Source organism: Haliotis asinina, chromosome 1 (genome assembly GCF_037392515.1).
Source record: "Haliotis asinina isolate JCU_RB_2024 chromosome 1, JCU_Hal_asi_v2, whole genome shotgun sequence".
NCBI classification, from domain to species: domain Eukaryota; kingdom Metazoa; phylum Mollusca; class Gastropoda; order Lepetellida; family Haliotidae; genus Haliotis; species Haliotis asinina.
The window spans coordinates 35,575,508-35,597,472 of NC_090280.1; the positions used below are offsets into that span (position 1 = coordinate 35,575,508).

The window sequence follows — 21,965 nt, forward strand, 5'->3', positions numbered from 1 at the left end:
CCAAGGGATGTAACTCTGCAGACTGCTGGCCATAAAAAAAATAATGTTTTCCTACCAACACAATCACAATTAGGTTTATGACATCCACTGCTCAAGACTTCTGGCATGTATCTAATTTGATACCTTGCATCATGTGGCCAAATATACTGGACAAATATAGTTAGGGATATATGTAAATTTTGAAATTATGAATAGTGATATATTTATTCACTGATACACTGATGAAATATCAATCATAAAAATACTAATATCCCTAACTTATTTTGTCCAGTATATTTTGCCCATGAATACATGGATACTGGCTACTTTCTGGCTAATCTCATTTCTGGACAAACAAGACAAAATGGCAGCTTGTTACGGTTATTCATCAAACGTAAATGAAAACAGAAATTAAACAAATATCATTCTTAAATGTCTTCATTTCAAGTAACAAAAACTGATACCCAATCTATGCCAAATTCACAAGGCATTGATCTTGTTCCATCAAGTGATTTATTTGCCATATCTGGTAATACCCAAGTTATCAATAATTCGTATGCAATCTCGCCATCCGATGATCATAAAACGGCTATCATTTCAGCAAGACTTTGGCAAAAACAGCCTCAATTTGAAGACCATGAAGACAGATCATGGAAATTCTACAAAAACCATCTCGTTTGAAGTGTCTATCCACATGCCTGCATTCAGGAAGCAGTGTCACAAGCATCATATAAATTTTATGCCATAACAGCTTGATAAACGTCTGCATCAGCTGACCACTAATATATTTCATAATACCTTTCTTCCACGAAAAAAAAAACCTTGGCTGAAGATTGCTCGTCAATCACGCTTCATGTAAAAAAAAATTAAAGCGACAAATTATGCCCCAAAAAATGTTCCATTACATAGATGGATATGATACACTCCAGCACCTGAGCTGAGGCATTTATTAACTGCAGAATGACGCTGAACGACGCCAATGGTCCACTGGCAAGGTTAATGCTTAGAGACAGGACAAAATATATGTGCTAAATCAAACCTAGATGAAACATGCCTTGGTACTGATATAAGTTCCTCTCTGCTAACCAGGATATTGGCACAAAGCATAAAGAATGGGTAAAATAGAAGCAAATAGACGAACTGACAGGCACTCTTAGCTTTTGTCTACATGCGTCAAAGCCCACTCACAGTTTGAGGTATAGCAACATTATTTATCTGCAACTCAGGGTCATGCCAGAGCTTACACAAAGAAATTTCATTTCTGTGCTTTGAAACTTAGCAAACATGAAGTGTTATTGGGGATTCACATTACATTTTCACAGTGAAATATTATTTTATTGAAATGAATTTCATCCTGAGTTGCTGCTGCCTCCTAAAGCCCATCTTTCGTTTTACAAATTAAACATTAAAGGATAAATCTTGAATGAAGTTTCTGCATGTCTTGAGCAGTATGTAAGTGTTGTTTGTTCTGGTGGGTAGATGTGAGTGAGTGAGTGAGTGAGTGAGTGAGTGAGTGAGTGAGTGAGTGAGTGAGTGAGTGAGTGAGTGAGTGAGTGAGTGAGTGAGTGAGTGAGTGAGTGAGTGAGTGAGTGAGTGAGTGCTCATCTACTTTTCTGAAAACTGTTCTGAGCACTCTGTGAAAAACACTTTCACTTATCCAAACCCACCCACTCCATCACGTGATGTCACTGGTATTCATTTTCCAAGATCACTCACAGCTTTGTCCAATGTTTTCCAACCAATCACTCATTAGTTATCTTGCATCCATTCATATCACTTCCATCACCCTGCCATTTTCCAACTGAACAAATTTCACCTCAACAAATTTCACCTCACCGCCTGACAAGCTTTACCAACCTACCTTCATCAAGAAACCACCTTCATGAAACACACACCTTCATCACCCACCTTCATTATGCCGATATTTTCACCAAACACCACCTTCATTAAGCAAACACCTTCACCTAACACCCATCTTCACGAAACACACATCTTCGTGACCCACCTCCATCAAGCAAACACCTTGACCAAACACCCAATTTCATCAAACAAACACCTTCACCTAACACCCACCATCATTAAGCAAGAACCTTCACTAAACACCCACCTTCATTAAGCAAACACCCACCTTCATTAGGCAAACACCTTCACCAAAAACCCACAAACATAAAGCAAACACCTTCACCAAACATTCAGCTTCATTAAACGAACACCTGCACCAAACACCCACCTTCATTAAGCAAGAACCTTCACCAAACACCTACCTTCATAAAGCAAAAACACCTTCACCAAACATCCAATTTTATTAAGCACCCACCTTCACCAAACATGCACTTTCATTACATACTTTTACCAAATGTAGCAAGACTACGTCAGTCACACACAGACAATAGACACTTTGTTTTTTGTTTGTCAATAACCAATTACTTAATGGAGATGGACCTCTAACAGTGAAAACAACCAAGGAATGAGGGCCTAGGTTTATTTGACATCTGGGGACACTGCTGTATCAAATGCTTTTCTGTAGAGAAAATGATAATAATAATAATAATATGTACAGACATGTTGATGACGAGCATATACAAAAGAAGAGTCAGCAATGACACATAAATCAAACACACAAATGTGGCTGTAGCTGAGCAAGATATAAAACAATTTAAGATAAGACCTCATTCATTCATTCATTGATGATTATGAATCCACACATGTTCATCCATTCATCACATGTTTACATGATTAACCTTGCCTAAGAATCACGGTATTAATATTACACTATAATGAATGTAATGTATTTATTGGGCTATTTAAACCAATAAGAGCACCAAATTCACAGTACTGTGCATTTGAGACTAACACATACTTACAGAACTAACAGTTATATCTAAATGATATTACATGAACAATAAGTAGATCAAATATCCAAATAATCTCAGAAAGTGATCCAAAGATCTGTCAATAAAATCCACATGAAATGTGATCCATTTGACGATTGTATGTGGAGTGACCACAAACCTTGTAATGTGTTAAAGTATACAGCTTAGCTGAATGCTCAAGCTGGCTATGAAGACAAAAGGGCTTAAGTGGGGAAGGGCTCAGGTTATTGTGTGGTGCGGTGAACATGCAGTAAGCATGCTTAGTGAAGAGGCTGTGCACAAGTTATGATAATTAAAGACAGGCAGTGTAACGTAACAAAATAAGATGACTAAAACTGTGCAATGACATCTGATTAATTTATTTACATGAATTCTAATTAATATACAGACTGCTAAAACATAATCGGTTACTGCCACACAAACTCACACCTTCATTTATCAAGCACCTTCACCAAACATCCACCTTCACCCAACATCAACCTTCACCCAACATGCACCTTCACCAAACTTGCACTTTCATCAAGCATGCACTTTCATCAAACACATACATCAAACGTCCACCTCCATCATTCAATCAAACACTCACTCAGTCCTTTTCATCATCCCACCATTCTTCATCCCTAGGCCCACCTCATCATTTGTCAGCCCTGACCACAGCAACCATACTGTTAGAAAGAACCCTTCCAATCCTTGCCTGTTTACGAACCAGCAATACTCATATAAAGATATCTCCTTACACTCAGTATGATCGCCTGGACTGAAAGTAAGTTGCTTCTTACGATGGACTGGTCAAACAAATGTCACTTCATCCCGTCCAGTGAATCATTACTCAGACAACACTGCCAATGTCTAAGAGGTACAGGATTCTTCCACACAGCATAAAGGTCAGGATGAGAAGATGTCTCTACTTTCTTAAAATTAACACGATCCCCTGCCGCCTTTTAGTGCTCCCCATTTCAATTTAAAACAACGCAAAGACGTCAGTGCAGTGATTAAGATGACAATTAGCGCCCTCTGGTGTTCAATGTGAGCCCATCTCGATTTGATGGACGAAACGTTAAACAAGACAGGATCAATATGGCCGCCATTGTTGTCTGCTCTTAACAGATGGGACCCACACCTGAAAAGACTTGTGTGCTAATCCTGCTAAAGATGGCCGTTACATGTGAGGAGACACCAATGCATTAAGGACTTTATGTGAATTGTCAAAAATACCACCAGTCCCGATCAAATCCTAGACTATCACTTTCAGAGTGAAAGGGCTAATGGAACTAACAGTAAAATCCTGAAAAATCCTCAGGCGAGGGAAGATGGATCATATGGCCAAGTTTTTGACCGTTATTCCCAGTGATCGGGACCCGAAAAACTTGTACATTAGACAGTGCCCCTTTTCACGTAAGCTGGGGCTCTCCCAATCCTCATTTAGCCTTGTAAATGATCGCAGGGTGTTTTTCAGCCCTGATCTGTTCTTTGCGGAGTTAAAGCTAATACGATTGAAAAGGAATCACCTCTCCTGCTACTCAGAAAAAACACCGGGCATCGTCAACTCGGCAGACTGAAGAGGCCTTAATAAGGCAAATTGTAGCCGGGCAAAAAAACATGACAGCTTCCTCCGCTGTCCTGTAAGCCTCTGTAACATGTAACAGCCAATCAGAATCAGCTTCACAAATCAATTGTCAATCCAACACAACTATCAAACTAAATTAAGCAAGAAAATCAAAATGTTTCTTTGAATGCTTCAACTTGTGTAACCGATACGTGACGAGTCCTTTACACATGGAGACATAAAAAATGTACAAATCTGATTTAAAAAAAGGTCAGGTAGAGAGTCATAATGATTCAGAAATTGATTTTTTGCTGCCAACTTTTAACCGAATTGGTAAATTATAGTGTTAAACTCTGTTATCCATTTCAACCTGGGGAAACATGACGGTGATGTGCAACTGTCCACACGCAACGGTCGTAATCAACAGACCCGACATCAAGGCATCTTCAATGCACATTCATCAAGAACTGGAACCTTTGAAGTTTGCCCTGCATACAACAACCTGTTCTCACAATCTGCTCATGGTTGCACAAGACTCACGTTTTTTCCTTTAAAGAGCAAAAATAAATCACTTCAAGGAACAACCTTGACCCTTGTTGAATGTATATTAAGTGTTGACATAAAATGAGCATTGGAAAAGTACAGATGTTTTCTGATAATGCCTGCTGGTGCTGAGTGTGCTGGTGCTGATGATGAGAAGGATGAGGATGAGGATGATGATGATGATGATGATGATGATGATGATGATGATGATAAGTTCAGAACAATCCAAGTACCTCTGACCATGCACAAATTAAATACACAATCCAAATGAAAAATACAGACTTGCAACAACCTATTCAAGAAAAGAAAAAACATCATATCCATCGGCACAGTTTTCCATTAATTTCCTTCCCCTCCCCCTATCTTTCATTGACAGCTGGCATATTTCACCGAGTTGCGTGCCATCTCACGACGGCAGCACTGGTAGATCTGGTCAACCCATGCTGGTCACAGTCTGCTCCGCACTCCTTCACACCGACTTAACGATGATGACCATTGCTAGGGATGTCACACCATGATGTCTGCTGCCAGATGATAACAGTCATGTAATAACCATCTTCATTCCAGAGTTATAATTTTATGATATGAAAGAGAGAGATTGTCTCAAATCTAAGGTCAAGCATACCTGCTGGTGTTTCTACAGACTACTGAACACTGTCATGAACCTTTTGATGTCTAAAGAATGGAGAGTACATAGTGAGCTGAACATTTACTCAAAAGCTGGACTTAAATTGATTTTTAAACAACAACTCAGTTGGGGCAACAGTTCCCTTATTCCTGTCTTCACTCCTTCAAAAAAAGTACATCAATATCAACGTGTAGTCACTGATCTTTACAAAATGGGGACTATGTACTGAGCTGAACTTTTTCGGACAAAAGTAAATCAGGTGTTACACAACAGCTAAGTTGGTGTAACAGTTCCTTCCTTCTTGCCTTCATTCATTTAAAAAATGCAAAGCATTATCAACATGGAGCATACATTCAACTGGAGAGGAGTTCAGAAACATGGGAGTGCAAAAAAACTAAATGTTCTTGAATTCTTCACTTTCCTTTCACTTTTCCTGAATGTTCTTGAACTTGTATTGAGTAGAACCTTGACCATCACTTAATGATATGAAAGAACTGGGTGTTCTTTAACTTGTATTGAGTAGAATCCTGACCATCACTTAATGATATGAAAGAACTGGGTGTTCAGTTTCGTCTTTTGAATACTGACCTGAGCATTCAAAATAGTTATATAAAAACATTGGGTTTCCTATAGCTTGTATTGAATAGAATCCTGACCTGCCACTTGAGAGATATGAAAGAACTGGATGTTCTTTAATTTCTTTTCAGTAGTGCCCTGATCATTCACTGTATATGGTATGAAAGAATTTGGTTTTCCATAGATTCTTCTGAGCTGCGCTCTTACAGATCAACTACAGTAATTTGAAAGAATAGCACATCCTTTGCTTTATTGTGAGTAGAACATAATTGTCGTTCATCAATTCCTGCATGATTCAGAAGATATCACAGTTGTTATTTCGGCATCCCGTCAAGGTTGCGTAGTTTCCATTATTGATTCCAACTGGTGCTGAAGGCAGTTTCTAGCCAGTTATCTCTTCAACATCTCACATACATTCACCATTAACCTTTTCCTCGGCCTGAATCTCACTCATGGAGTTCCATACGCTATAACAACAAACTCACTGAACTACATGGCACCAATTAAACATAAACATCAACAGTTTCAGTAAATGTTTACTTCATCTCAGAAAACATGGATATTGACAACCATATGAAGCTGAAATCACCTTCCCATCATGCACCTCACTACCTACTCCAGTTGAAAGAAAAGCTGAAATAAGCCACAATGTATGAGCAAAACAAACTCCTTGAGGCGATGAATCAAACCACGGTCTTATTTACCCGATAAATGTATTAAACCACACTCATTTCAATGGAGCGAATCAATACTAAGACCATGTTCTCTTCCCTGTTGCCGATGAAAGGAAATTGAGAATTAAGTCTGGCTTACATAAAGACATTGTACAATTAGACTCTTTCGTTTAGCGCTGTTTTATCTTTCGCTGAAAACTTGTTTTATTCTTTAATTATGTGGAACCTATGAAGTGCAGTCGATGCTGCTGCCAACATCAATCCACACCGTGGCTGTATACGGAGGGGAGGATCCGAAGCGCAGCACTACAGTAAGTCTCTTGGATTCAGAATCAAAGACGAAGAAGAAAGACTATAAGGCTGTGTACCAAAGAGAGACTTTGATCTCTTGTACACTGCACATAAATCTGTGATAGCATTACTCTCACGGATCATATGATGGGATGTGATGTTTGAAATCACAGCTGAATTTACAGACTTTGTGGTAGCTGATGATGGTGTCCATGATGACGATGAAGGGTGGAGATTGTGTAAAGCAATTCCTTGATGTGATCGGAGCACTAAGATGATCGTAACTTCATATTTTGACATAGATTTACGACTGTTGTAGTGCTATGTTCACTTTGAAGAACAGGGCCCAGGCCTTGATTGGCACCTGTATTAAGGCTTGATTGTGAACTATAGAAATTAGCATCGATATATTGAAGATTGCCTGTGGCAACTCTGTACTTTAACACCTCGTTGTCAAAGAGGACTCACTGTGTTGAATGAGTAGTACGACATTGTTATTTTGACGTGTGTGGTCTCAGCTAAATTGATTGTATAGAAGATGTACCACACAAAATGAATGGTAGGAGCATAACCTTTGTTCATTAAAATTCCACAAGTACAATACCAAGAATTAGTCAAACTACAAGCAGAACTATAGGTATGGGTTTACACCACTTCTGGCAATAATTCAGAAACAATCCAGCCACAACTAAGCAACATCCCCCACAAATCATGGCCAATGACACTTCCCTTGTATCAATGTGGAGTGTTGCCCTGGAGGGAGCATCTGTTGGCCATATGCCTCACAGAATACTCTGTTCAAGCACATTTTCTAACCATGAGTGAGTGAGTTAATTTAGTTTTTCATTGCTTTGTAATATTCCAGTAACATCAAGGTAGGAGACACCAGAAAAGGGCTTCACACATTGTAGCCGAGTTGGGAATCGAGCCCAGGGTTTCGGCGTGATGGATGAGTGCTTTACCAACCAGGCTACCTTTACTGACTCCATGGCAACTGACCATTACTGACTTCATGGCAACTGACCATCACTGACCTCATGGCAACCAACCATCATTGACATCATGGCAACTGACCATTATTGACCTCACCAGGCAACCAACCATCACTGACCGCATGGCAACCAACCATTGTTGACATCATGGTAAATGACCACCACTGATCTCATAGCAGACAACCGTCATTGACCTCATGGCAACCGACAGTCACTGACCTCCAGGCAACTGTCCATCATTCATTCCAAAACAATTCTTATTTGCCCCAAACATACAGTCAACTGAAACAACGCTGATTTCTAACCAGCACAAGTCACTGCAAGTGAACAGCTTGATCTACACCAACTGTTTCAATATTAATAGAAATATGTCTGACAGACTTAGTTATCAGAATGGCTGTTCCACACAAAACCCACCTAAACCTGTCAGTGTTCCTATCATGTTGGAAATACATATCTCTGTCTGCTGCTTGTTTCATGAACCTCATCACGAGCCATTCCATCAATTTAACGTACATAATTCCCTTATCTCCTCTCAAGACAAAAGTACACCGATACTTCATACTACAGCACCTCTGTGCTGGCCGTGCCGAGATTTCGTCCATTCCATTACAACCCTGTTAGGAGTCCTACAAAGACATCAGGCAGTGCTTATCTCAACTTGCAGGACCCTGTGCTGTCGTGAGTTCTTATTTATTATCTCCCCTTAATGACTCTTCTGACAAGTGAGGGGAGGAGGGCAGCACAATAAAACCCTGGTCAGCATTTTGTTGCCGGAATTTCTCAGACAATACTCAAGGGACAAGTGATCATTCCCTGGGTTGACAATTGATTAAAATCACGCTTAAGGGGAGATAATTTAGCACCCAAAATGTCACGATTGAACATGTAGTTTTGGACATGATACTGTTCATGCTATGAAGTATTTCAGTCTGTGGGCGAATTATTCCCTTCAGAATCAATTGTTGGATTCTTTCTTCTTTTTAACTTGACCTTGCTTCCTGTCATGATAATTGGAACCCTCACTGTCATGCTGTTAGAAGAAGTAGGAGAGTTTAACATATTTTGTTGATAGTGAAATGAGTTCGCAACATGTAACCCAACTGAATGTGTCTGTGAAAGGAGGGACAGGGGGTAGGCGGGAGTTAGGGAAACAATGTTAGTGTAGGTTGGTTGTTTAATGCAGCGCTCAACAATATTCCAGCTATTTGGCAGCTGTCTGTACATAAAAGTGTCTGGACCAGACAATTCAGTGATAAGCATCATGAACATCATTGTACACAACTGCAATCTGGAATAAGACAACATGTGTCAACCAAGTGAGCAAGCCTGACCGTCTGATCCTGTTAATCACCTCCTACAACAGGCATGAGCTTCTAACGTGGATCTTCATGGGTGTGTGTTGGTGGCTGTGGTTGTAAGTGTGGGTGTGGCTAAACAATAATCCTGCTGTCTGCAGTCAGCACCAAACATGCAAGTCACTGACACATTGGATTGGGTCAAATACCTGACCCAAACAAGAGGTAACTTGTAACACACTCAAGTGTAATGTTTCAATCTCACTTGTATAAATAATGAATTCACAATTTTCTTCAATAATTTCATAAGTAATGTCAGTGAATAAATAAAGACAGAACTCTCCTCTTCCCTAATCACCAGCTTTAGTCTTTTTTTATCACTGTAACAGGCAAGGAGTAACATCTGGAATGAAAGTATAATGAGTTGTGGGCTGGCACATTCGGAGGTGACACATGCACTAATCCTAACAGATCTGTGAGTAAAGTTGTGCCTGCTGATCATTCTTTCCGGATGTTCACCAAGCCACCATGTAAACATTACAACATTGATGTTCCAAATTTGAAAAAAAAAAATTTAGAAAAAAATAGACAATGGGTGTTACATGTTGGTTTTCTATCAAAACTGAATAAAAAATTTGAAACCAGAGTGCATTATATTGCATGGATTAATGCACAATATGTGAAAACATCTACTCCCAAGGTCACTAAATCTTATCTTGCCACAGGTACAAGTTGTTAATTAGAAGCATGTGCCTATCGAGCTAATCCAAGTTTCCATCTGACTTTGTCTCATAATGACAGTATCGAACACCAGGGCTAATTTCCTGCTGGTCCCTATCCACTCTCCTCCTGGCTGGATCATTTCCCTAAACCCTCCATCTTCGTCCACTGTCCATCTCAGCAGCAGCAGCGTCATAAAGCCGTGGTATAATAAGCGTATATGATATGTGTGATAATGCAGGTGGGAGGTTCGTTGAGAGATGCTGTGGTATTACAGAGAGGGTTCCGGTTTCCTGTATCGGCTTGAAGCTAGGCTAGCTTGTCTCTTGCTCCATCTTCATTCACAGACCATCTCAACAGCTGCATCATAATAAATCTATGGTATAATAAGCATATATGATATGTGTGATAATGCAGGTGGGATGCTCATTGAGAGATGCACAAACTGTGGGTGGTACTACAAGACATTCTTTGCTGGTTTCCTGCATCGGCTTGGCGCCAAGTTTCTTGCTTCAGGTGCGTTGTCCATTTTCTTATACAAAATATACACAGAGGCCGATGATAAAAATTACATAAAAAAAAGAAAATAAATAAAAATGAAGGCTCCCTTGAACTATGAGGAAAAACGGCCATAATTTTTTTAAATGAGACCTCTGCGAGTGCTATAAGAGATAACGAGTGAGTGAGTGAGTCTTGATTTACACCACATTTAGCAATATTCAGTTTACATCAGAAATGGACTCCCCGAGAAAAGATAACTTGAAGGACAGATAGATATCACATTTTCAATCAAACATAATATTTGTGAATCGTAATTTTTCCTATTTCAAACAAGTTCCCATGAAAGTGATGGATTGTTAAATGAATGCCTTGCTCAGAGTGCTCCATCAGCCAAAGAGTATTAATGTCATGGATCCATCACAAGGCCGTGATCAGCTCGGATTACACTGACCACAAGCTGCCAGCCATTGCCTCTTAGCCACTGACCACATTCCTGAAACCACCTCCAGATATAATATGACTGCATTGATCTTCTTCTGAGATTAACACAAAGCCATGGTAATACATTCAGGTATGATCCTGAGATGCTGGTCTTAAGAGGCTACAGAGACATCAGTGGGTATTGAACTGGTGCTGTACCAAGTCAGTAATAAGACTACAGAAGGTGATCCAGGCTTGGTATGTGTAGTAGTACATTGTACACACAGACGACATGATATGTCCAGTGTGGGAGAGCAGGGATTGTCCTTAGAGTGGCACTGGTTTCTAAACTTCTGAAGCTGCATGGTGAGTGGGTGAGTGAGTGAGTGGGTGGGTGAGTGAGTGGGGTGAGTGAGTGAGAGAGTGAGTGTAAGAATGAGTGCGTTGGTGAGTGAGTGAGAGGGTAAGTGGGTGAACAAGCGAGGGCATGTGTGGGTATGTGGATGTATAAGGGTGTGTGTTGTGTGTATGTGTGTCACTGTTTAAGAGAGAGAGAGACAGGGAGTGTGTGTGTGTGTTTTAAGGGTGAAGCTGTGTGTACATGTGAGTGTGTGTGTGACAAACACACAGAACAAGAACGTAAGATCAAACACACGCAGTACATATTGGCAAGTTAACTACCAATTCAGTCTCTAAAATATATACCAACACACAGAAGCTATTCATCAAAGTCAAGAACCACATTAGTCTAGGTATAAAACCCTCCATGTACTTTGCGACACAAAAGTTAATCTGACAGATTCCACAGACAATGGCACTAATGAGACTATAGATTATGTTACGGGGGCCACAGATGATTATTGTGGTCAGCGGTGTCAATTCTGGCCGCAATGTGTTCATTGTGCTGCTATTGACACAAGCTAAGACCAGGGTATATTTCATCAATGTTTGGACAATGCTATAGAGCATACTATTGATTGTATTGAAATCCTACACAAAACTGGGTAAATACACATTGAGCATCTTCAGTGGGGAATAAATACTTGATGGCAATATTGACATGGCAGGATATTTCTAACCCTTATATTTTGAGGTGCCATCTTGATTCAACTGTCAGCGACTTTAAAATATTTGACATTAACGCCATACGTCAATTAACTGCCACAATAAACTTGATGCTTCCCACAGCAAACCACCGTAAGTAACGGACTGTGTTTGAATTCCACATATATAATAAACTGAAAAAAACAAACAACCAAAATAAAAATTACATTATGGAGCCTTTGTTGGGCAGTGGTGTAGAAAAGCGGCTGAAGCATGCACATGCAAACCCGAAGACTCTGTTGAATTCCCACAAGGGTACAATGCGTCATGCCCATTTCTGCTGCTCCCGCCTTGATAGTGGTGGAATATTACCAGTTGTGCATAAAACAATTCTCATTCTTTCACTGAAAGAATTGGAAAGTCATCACAGACGATCATGAACTGACACATTCTCACTGAATAATTCAATTTCAATCACTGTGTTTCTTTCTTACATAAAAAAAACCCAAACAATAAAAGACTATAACTATTCAATAGCGTGCAGCTGATAAAACCTCACTCATGCACTTAAAAGATGAAGATTATGAATGACAGTTAAAAATAACTTTGATCACAATGAACAATAGGTACAATGTGTGAAGCCCATTTTTGGTGCCCCCCACCATGATATTGCTGGAATACTGCTAATAGCAGCACAAAAGCTAGCTCACTCACTCACTCACATATATTTATTGTTTTCCAAATCCACTAAATTTACAGAAAATATAAATGTACTCAACAAACAACTTCAAATGATTAGCAGCTGTGTTTGATTACAGAACTCGGAACATTACTCAGAAGATTGAAAAGCTGGAATAAAAATCAATAATAAAATTATACAACACAAGCCGCGGCTATGTGGGTTTTCCCCAATATTTGTCATATAATAACACAACATATATACCAGCTTACATTTTTAGAAAAAAAAAAGAGAGATGAATCTCAATGAAAATTTACGTTTTTTTTCAGATGTGGTGTTTCAGTGACTGAACTGGACCTGTTCTTAACTGAGCAAGTTATGGACTGTAGCCAACTTGGTAATCAAGGCAACATTACATCTGTCATACAATGAAGACTATTTTTTATGGATACAGAACTTCTTTATTCTATACATGCGATGTTTGGACAGATTGTAATGTTGTTTTCAAGCTGGGTTCTTTGGTGGTGTTTCAAGGACTGAATCGGACACATTCTTCACAAGATCTAAAGGTGATATGGTGGGGAGCTTAGTGGTTCAAGCGTTTGTCACACCAAAGCCCTGAGTTCAATTTCCCATTTCTGGTATCCCATTGTGATATTGCTGGAATATTGCTAAAAGCTGTGACAAAAATGATACTCACTCACTTCATGGAGCACGCTATGGGCTGCCGATAACTAACTAATCATGGCAATGTTGCATGTGTTGTAGCTTGCTTGGTACATATTTTTGGCAGGGATGGTAGTGTGTACGACATCCTATTACTTGAGATGGGTTTCTTTATCAAGTAAGTGACTGTGGTAGGTGATTACAGAGGCTTGCCTGAACAGTAATGTAGATGGCACTGATTAAATGGCCATTATACTATTTACAGCAGTGTAGGAAACTCTGGTGGTGCTTGTTGAACAGAAGTGTTGTACAGACTGAAGTCCTGGCAAAGAGTTCTGTCCACAACACCTGCTTGATTTGTATTCTATTCATAATGATTATTTCTAAGGTTTAGGGTTTAGATTTAACCTTATGTTATGTTTAGGTTAGGGTTAATGTAGGGTTTTTCATAAAAAGCATCTAGGGATAAAGTAGGTTTTGTATACAATACATCTATTCTATGGCATGGAATGATAAAAGAAACAACAGTGGTTACAGGTGAGGGATCCTTCTGAGTATTTGTACAGATTGTTTTGTAGTGCAGACTAGAATCTTGTACAGATTGTTTTGTAGTACAGACTAAAATATTGAACAGATTGTAGTGTCATAACATAATGGAAAGACTTCTGTTCAGTTTAAAATACACAATATTTTCATTCTGCTACACAGATTGCAGTCTTGTGTAGGTTGAAACAAATATTCAAATCACAATCCTTTTTTTTTGTCAATATCCCATTTTTCACATAACATAACAGTACCAAACAATATATGAAGTAAATATTTGCATGAAAGTTTTTAGTATGTTGACATCAATCTTGGACAAGAAATTAAAAATATTGTGAATGAGTTTACAAGCTTCCTCATCCCTAAATCTTCTCTATACTGGGTATGCTTTTCACAATGAGTACTGTATACGGTTTTAGGCATGAAGTAGTGTTTCAAACTCTAACAGGATTTGTAAGGCATTGTACATTTCCCCCCGAGCGCTACGGTTTGGACAATACAATCAATTCCTTCTCGGGAACATCCCAGTGACAAGGGTTCACACTATGAACATAACAAATGGGGAACTCAATGTGAATATGCAGGACATCCTTCGGAATATTTTTTTCTGCTGTTTTTTTTTTTTTAATCAGACCAAAAACATTGACTATTTGATTTCCATTGGACTCTGCAAACCAACAGCGCCACCTATATGACCTCTCTTTCCTTAACTTTAAAGAATCTCCATCAGATGCCAGGAGGGTTCTGGGTGATACAGTGGAAGCCCTCAGGCTTCCCTTCAACACCGGTTAAATGAAGAGCAACAAAACCACATAACAGATTCAATATCCACTTAAGTCGACATGCTACTGAATACAGAAAATATACAACTTGTACACAGGACAATTGCCAGAGTGTTTCAGTTATTATTGACAATGAGGAACCCATTGGAGGTAAAAGAGAAAAGAATGATTAAAATCAGAAAAATATAACAAGTACATAGAGCGATGTTGGTTTCTAGTTTGTGTGAGTGAAGTGACTGATTGAATGAATGTATGAGTTTAGTTTCATGCCCCACTCAGGAATATTCAAGCTATATAGATAATCGAATCTATACAGACCTTCTAAAGTCAGATCCCATGTCCACAAGACCTAACTCCATCAGCTGACAAGGTACATTTCAAATTTCTTTTATCTACAATCAGCTTCCAAATATCTGACCTAAGGTTTTAAGGTTAAATGTTATGTTTCATTCCTTTTGTCCACAATCGGGAGTGAATGAGTATGGTTTTACAACATTTTAGCAATATTCCAGCAATTGCATGGCACAGGGAACACCAGAAATAGGCTTCATACATTGTGAGGAATCAAACCTGGGTGTGCAGCATGATGAGTGAATGCTTCAACCACTTGGCTAACCCACCATCCTTGACAATCTGCACCTGACTTGGTCCAAAGGTCCTAAGAAATCTAACCAAGACAATCTGCACCTGACTTGGTCAAAAGGTCCAAAGGAATCTGACCAAGACAATATGCACCTGACTTTGTCCAAAGGTCCAAAGGAATCTGATCCAGACAATTTGCACCTGACTTGGTCCAAAGGTCCAAAGGAATCTGACCCAAAAATTAAAGGTGGCACATGTTTCAGCTAAAACCGTCAAGTATGTGTTACTTCTGGATGGTTGAACCAGGCAGAATATATTTGTATATGTGGTAAGTGGCAGGTGAGTCAATAGAAGAGCCAGAGACTGATATTAATTATTGGGATGTCAAATAATGGCAGAGAAAAAAGACATATTGTGATTCAAAGCCTCATAAAGACTGTCAGAGGACAAAAAGTTCATAAGTTGTGGTACAGTATTTTGGCAGGTGTTGACAATAATGCACATCATCTGGATCATCCACCTTCAAAGGTCGACAAGGACAACAGTATTGATCCCTACCGTCATATGTACGTACACATACATAATCAACAATGCCTTCTCAGGGTAAGTCAATAGGGAAGCAGACAATATTCAAGGGACCAAACATTGTTTTTCAGTGAGTGATGGCAATCGCCACCATCAGTGGTATACAGCTGTAAATATCTGGGGTTTTCTGAAATAATTCTTTCTTCACCAGAAAACACCTGTGACTGAAAGCAGGTGTTATATCTATGTCGTTACATTACTACGACACCAATCTGCCAAGTCAGCAAACTGGCACCGCTCTTCCATCAGCTGCTACAAGTAGGAGATGCACATCTCTCTGTGATGGGATACAAGACTCTACACAAGTCAGACTGTCCCCATTTAAATTCTTGCCCCTTCCAAATTTCTTGCCTTAATGTCCATCACTTCTAAATGCCAGACCTCTTTTCCCATTCCAATTATTGCTTCCAATGACCTCATCAAATTGTCTCAGAGGCAATAGTTCACTGCCTCAGTGTCCTGTACAAAAGCAGCAACAGCCTGTCTCTATCCAAGCTCTTCACTGTTAAGACCAGACAATAGCCATTGGCCAATGAGCCCAGGCCTGTTATCATACCTGATTCACAAATCTGTCAGCTTAAAAAACATTCAAATATGCATAAAATTACAAAAAATGAAATATTTCCTAATTCTTACAATCATGAATACAACATTCTAAAAATACACTGATCCAAAAATATCTATATCATCAACATGTAATTTCCTTTTTAAACTTTCAACCTTCAAAAAGAGTATCTTAAAAACACTTCAATATTGAGAGATCATAATTGATCTATGTCTGTGGCAGCTCTTGATTCTTTAACTGATTCCTCTTGTATATACATGGTTCCCCGACTGACTTGAAATTTTCAGAAAGTAAAAACAATAATTTCTACTTATTGTTCCTTCCTTTTTCCAAAGCAACCATCTAAATTTGTAAAGTAAAAAACAGGAACTCTGGCCAAAGACAATTTGCTTTTGCTCAGCCTTACAAATATTCACGTTTTGCATCTAGCTACCATTTTAAGGTAATATTACCAGCTACTCATAGGGTTTCCACAATGCCCAGTCATATTATTCCAATGGTCTATCATCTTGGGCAATACTGGCTAGTATTCTACAGACAGGGGTCACTGACCCAATCAGAGGGCCCATTGTCTCACCCAGAAATTACTAGTTCCGTTATGTCTAAAGACATACATAAGTGCACATATATTCAGAGGCGGTTTCTTACAGGTTATTCCCTGAACTTATGTGACGAGTCTGAAACTCACTGATAATCTTCCATACCAGTTCTGTTGGCTTGAAGTACTGTAAATGGCCAGAAACTGATGATACAGCAACAGGCAATATATATCATTATGTTATTGCTTACTGCAACAGGAAAGACATAAGTGATGGTATGGAAGTTTTTACCCTGTACATGTCAGACTGATATAATATGTTTCTATCCTGGCAGTAGGTTATACATGTATCTGGTATAGGATAGTAATACTCTGGCTGTAGGTTGTATATGCCACTGATTGTCTGGACAGGCTTTATCCAGCTTGTCTCAGGATTCCAGTCTCACATCTGTCTTTGTCATACAAAACAGTTTAGTTTGAAGAATTTGGAGATCAAACGTATGAAATAAGATTTGATGATGTACTAGCTTTATAAGTAGAGTTCTAAATACCTGTGGTGTACACACAATTATACAATGTGTACAACTGCCTGGTGGCAGATACCACCAATGAATGATTTCATTACTGAACGATTTCACCTCCAAACAAAAGCAAGTCTTTGATGAGATTTGTAATGTGGACAACACCTTTAGATCTTGCAGATAGTTCTTGATTCAAAATACTTGGTCTATATTGTGTTAACCTAGTGATGTTGACTTGGTCTACAGTTGCTGAAATGAAGACTGCATCAATGAAAGCTTTCACCTTCAAACAAGAGTGATTCTTTTTGAGGTGGTCAAGATAGATCAGGTCCAGATCTAGCAGATAGTCCTTGATTCTACAAAACATGAACAGTGGTATGTAAATGTGTTTTGTTAACATGGTAATGTCAAGTTAATCTGCAGTTCCTGAAACGAGGAGACCAACGCTCAAAGCTTCTTCCTCCGGACAACAGCATGTGTGTTGAGGTGGTCAGGATGGTCAACACCTACAGATCTAGTTGCATGCAATTTGGGGTCTCTTTGAGGAGATCTACTAAACTTCAAAGCTTTCAGGAAATCAGATTATTTACAAACACAGCATAAATTAAAATTTCACCATGTATTCAAATCAGACACTGAAAAATCTAAGCACCATCGACTATGATATGGGAATTGATGTGGGATTGCCAACTCTGGATATACTGAAGCGAAGGCAAAATACTGTGAATCTGCTAATACCACAGTACACTATTTCACCCCTATGTCATGCCACTCAAAGAGCCCCCAGTATAATCCAAACAGTTTGTACTCACAATGCACTGTAAGATAGATCCAAGATCCATTGACTGTCGTTTCTTCAGCACCATCTATGAATATGATATTACACTCGTACCATCCCTCATCTTCCGCTTCAATGTGACTGATCTCAAGGGATACGATGTCGGCTAGCTCAATGCGGCCACGGTGTTGTTCGTAGGGCACCTGGGCCGGGTAGCCATCATACTTGATGAAGATGGGTTGCTGGAGGCCATCTTTTTTCCACTGTATGATGTAGGGGACTGGTTGACCTCGGGGATACTTGAGGTCACAGTCCAGCTTCTGCTGTCCACCTAGGCTGGCTGACTTTCTGATGGTGACAGTCTTCTGGCTGATACAACAATCTGCAAGAAAACCAACATCTTAGGCATGTTCAGAAATGGGCTTCTTACACTAGCAAGTGAAAAACAAGAAGTCTTCCGATAAAACAACAATCTGGAAGAAAACCAAAATGCTACATTCTGAAATAGACTTCTACAGCAAAATGTAAACAGCAACGCAGGACAACAGGACAAATTTTGTCTTGTGAGACAACCATTCAATACATTCTGTCCAGTATCTAACAATGTTCTGCTCAATATATGGACAACAATGTTCTGTCTAATATCAGGGACAGCAACCTTCTGAACAAAAACAGGATAACATTCTTAAGACAACAATATAAGTACAACAATCTTCTGTCAAACACCGAGCCTACAATGCACTGTACAACATCAGAACAACAATTTTCTGTCCAAGACTGAGATAACAATGCACTGTCCATTACAGGGACAACAATCTTCTGTCCAATATCAAGAAAACAATGTTCTGTGCTTTTTCTAGACAGCAATATTCTCTCCTAATCTTGTTTTTTTCTGCTTATGATGAACAACCAAACTTACCATGAACAGACTCAACTTTATTAACCAAACAACGTCCAGTAATGATTTATCTTTCATGTATACAGTCAATCTTCAGACCTATTCCCAACCTATTTCCCCTAAAACACATCAGATCTATATTACAACCCAGGCCACGCAGATCAAAGTCATGTTCAATTACCTACAAGTAAAAATACTATATTCTGACAACTAACCACAAATTAGGAATTAGCGAGCTGTCTCTTCAGGTTTATATACATGGATAAATCATACTCCTATTTTCCTGAAACTGATCTATTAATGCAACTTTCATCTCATGTTCGCTAACATAATATCTCCCTAGCTCTCCTGAGTGAGTAGCCATATGTTATTACAAGAAAAATTAGTTATCATGACAATATGACATTGTATTAATACCAAAGTGTAGAAGCCAGATCTGTTTCAAGATTGCCTTTCATTTCATCATATGCACAATATTAAAACTTTCATGATAATCATTTTATATTAATGTCCCCCTGTGTTTATTTCAAATTCAATTTAGCTTCATCAAATCCATTCTCTAAAAACACTTTTCATGAATAACTAAAGAAAATCTGCCTAAAGTATGAGATGGTTGAAAAATGTTTTCTGGAAGATAGCGCTTGCCATGGGCTAGTAACCTTCAATAATCAACTTGCCAGCAGGTCTCCACTACTTGGAGCAAGAGATAGTTGCACAAAGTCATGAGAGGTCATATGAAACCGCTGGAGGAATACCATTACTGTAAAACATTTATTCACCAGTCTAGCATGTAGAATGGAAGGTTTGTGTTTGTGACAAAAGTGAAGGCGACTCATCCTTATGGAAGGCGACTCAGAGTTATGGATGACTACCTGTGCCGGCATCACATTTCACATATTATGAAGACAAACACTGGTTATGGATAGACATCTTCAAATGCAATAATCTGCATCATGTTTCTCTTTATCATACCAGTCTCTAAATGCTGTTTGAAGAAGTTCCAAATATCACAGTGCTATAGTGACTGGATCTCCAATACCTTATCACAGGACAACAGAGGAACTCCTATACCTTAACAAAGGACAACAGAGAAGCTCCCATACCTCAACAAAAGACAACAGAGAAGCTCCCATACCTTAACAAAGGACAACAGAGAAGCTCCTATACCTTAAAGGACAACAGAGAAGCTCCCATACCTAACAAAAGACAACAGAGAAGCTCCCATACCTTAACAAAAGATAACAGAGAAGCTCCAATACCTTAACAAAGGACAACAGAGAAGCTCCCATACCTAACATAGGACAACAGAGAAGCTCCACTCACTCAGTCAATCTTTATTCAGAACTGGAGGCCACAGGCCCATAGTACAGATATATAAAAACAGCAGAGTGGATTTCTTTTCGAAATAGCATGATAAATAAACAAAGCAACATTTTCATTGAGTATCCAATTGGAAGTTGACAGTAGTTGGATAAATTTATGTTTTGACGGTTGTATCGTACAATAATTCGGTATATATTTGATTCTAATGTTTCTATAGTAGTCACAAATTAATAGTACATGGTATTCGTCTTCCAAGATATTCAATTTACAGTATTTGCACACGGTTGATTTCTTGTGGAATGTTCCTTTATAACTGCTTAAGTCATAACAAACGGAACGGAACTGTGACATGGCTATTCTTACTTTCTTGAGATTAATACAGCGTACATATGGTTCACATATAAAACTTTCTTTAAACAAGTGATTGCACAGGAACTGTTTTGGAGTTTTGTAGGCCACTCCTGACATACCTAACTATTATATTGTTTAACCATAATAGTTCGGGGCGAAAGTGTGCTTTATTACACTATACATGGTGGTAGAGCAAACTGTATTTCTTAAATAATGTATTATTTTAGCCTTGTAGTTAGCGTGTTTGCTAATCACCCTGAAAACCTGAGTTCGAATCTCCACATGGATATAATGTGTAAAACACATGTCCCTAATGTGATATTGCAGGAATATTGCTAAAAATTACTACTACTAGGACACACAGAAGCTGCACCTGGCTGCCTCTTTATCCTTTCATTGTCACACCATCAGATGTCCCCTGTCAGCCAGTAGACACTATGTTACATTATACATCTTTAATAATGGCACTTCTACATGAATAATGTCCCCCAGCAACCAGCAACAGACAGGTCGTAAACCAGCCAACAAACGTGACAATCAGTCGCTGTGTTAATGAGACAGGGCAAATATGATATCTTTTTTATCTCTATCCAATAAATTAACACGAAATATTGATGTTTGATCTATATGATAATTGATTCAAGAGACCAATAAAACTACTGACATATCATAATTCACAGCACAATTTATGATGATTCAAGAAAACGGAATAATTGATTGTGCGTGATTGTGATTCTTTCTCGCAGTTTTTCACAGTTTGACAATCATTGACTGAGTACATGTGAATGACATTATTCCATGACAAGAAACACTTTACAAACATTTCAGAATTTCATTCTTTTTTTTAAATCATGGAAGGTTTTACCTTTTCCTGACAAGCTAGCCTGGGGCTAATGGTTAAAGTACTTGTCAGTCACAGTAAAGAATTAGTGAGTGAGTAAGGTTTTATACTGCTTTTAGCAATATCATGGTGGGGAATACTAGAACTAGGCTCCACGCATTGTACCCATGTGTGGAATCAAACTCAGATCTTCAGAGCTAGAAACTAATGTTTTAACCACTAGGCTAC

At 38.8% G+C, this 21,965-nt stretch overlaps 1 protein-coding gene across 1 annotated transcript in view; it reads right to left on the bottom strand.

Annotated features, from left to right (window-relative positions):
• LOC137290780 (protein turtle homolog A-like) overlaps positions 1-21,965 on the bottom strand; it is a 328,654-nt gene that overhangs the window by 170,798 nt on the left and 135,891 nt on the right. Inside the window, exon 2 of the mRNA XM_067821905.1 lies at positions 18,359-18,706. Within this exon, the coding sequence (XP_067678006.1) occupies positions 18,359-18,706 (348 nt within the window). The remainder of the gene's footprint in view (positions 1-18,358; positions 18,707-21,965) is intronic.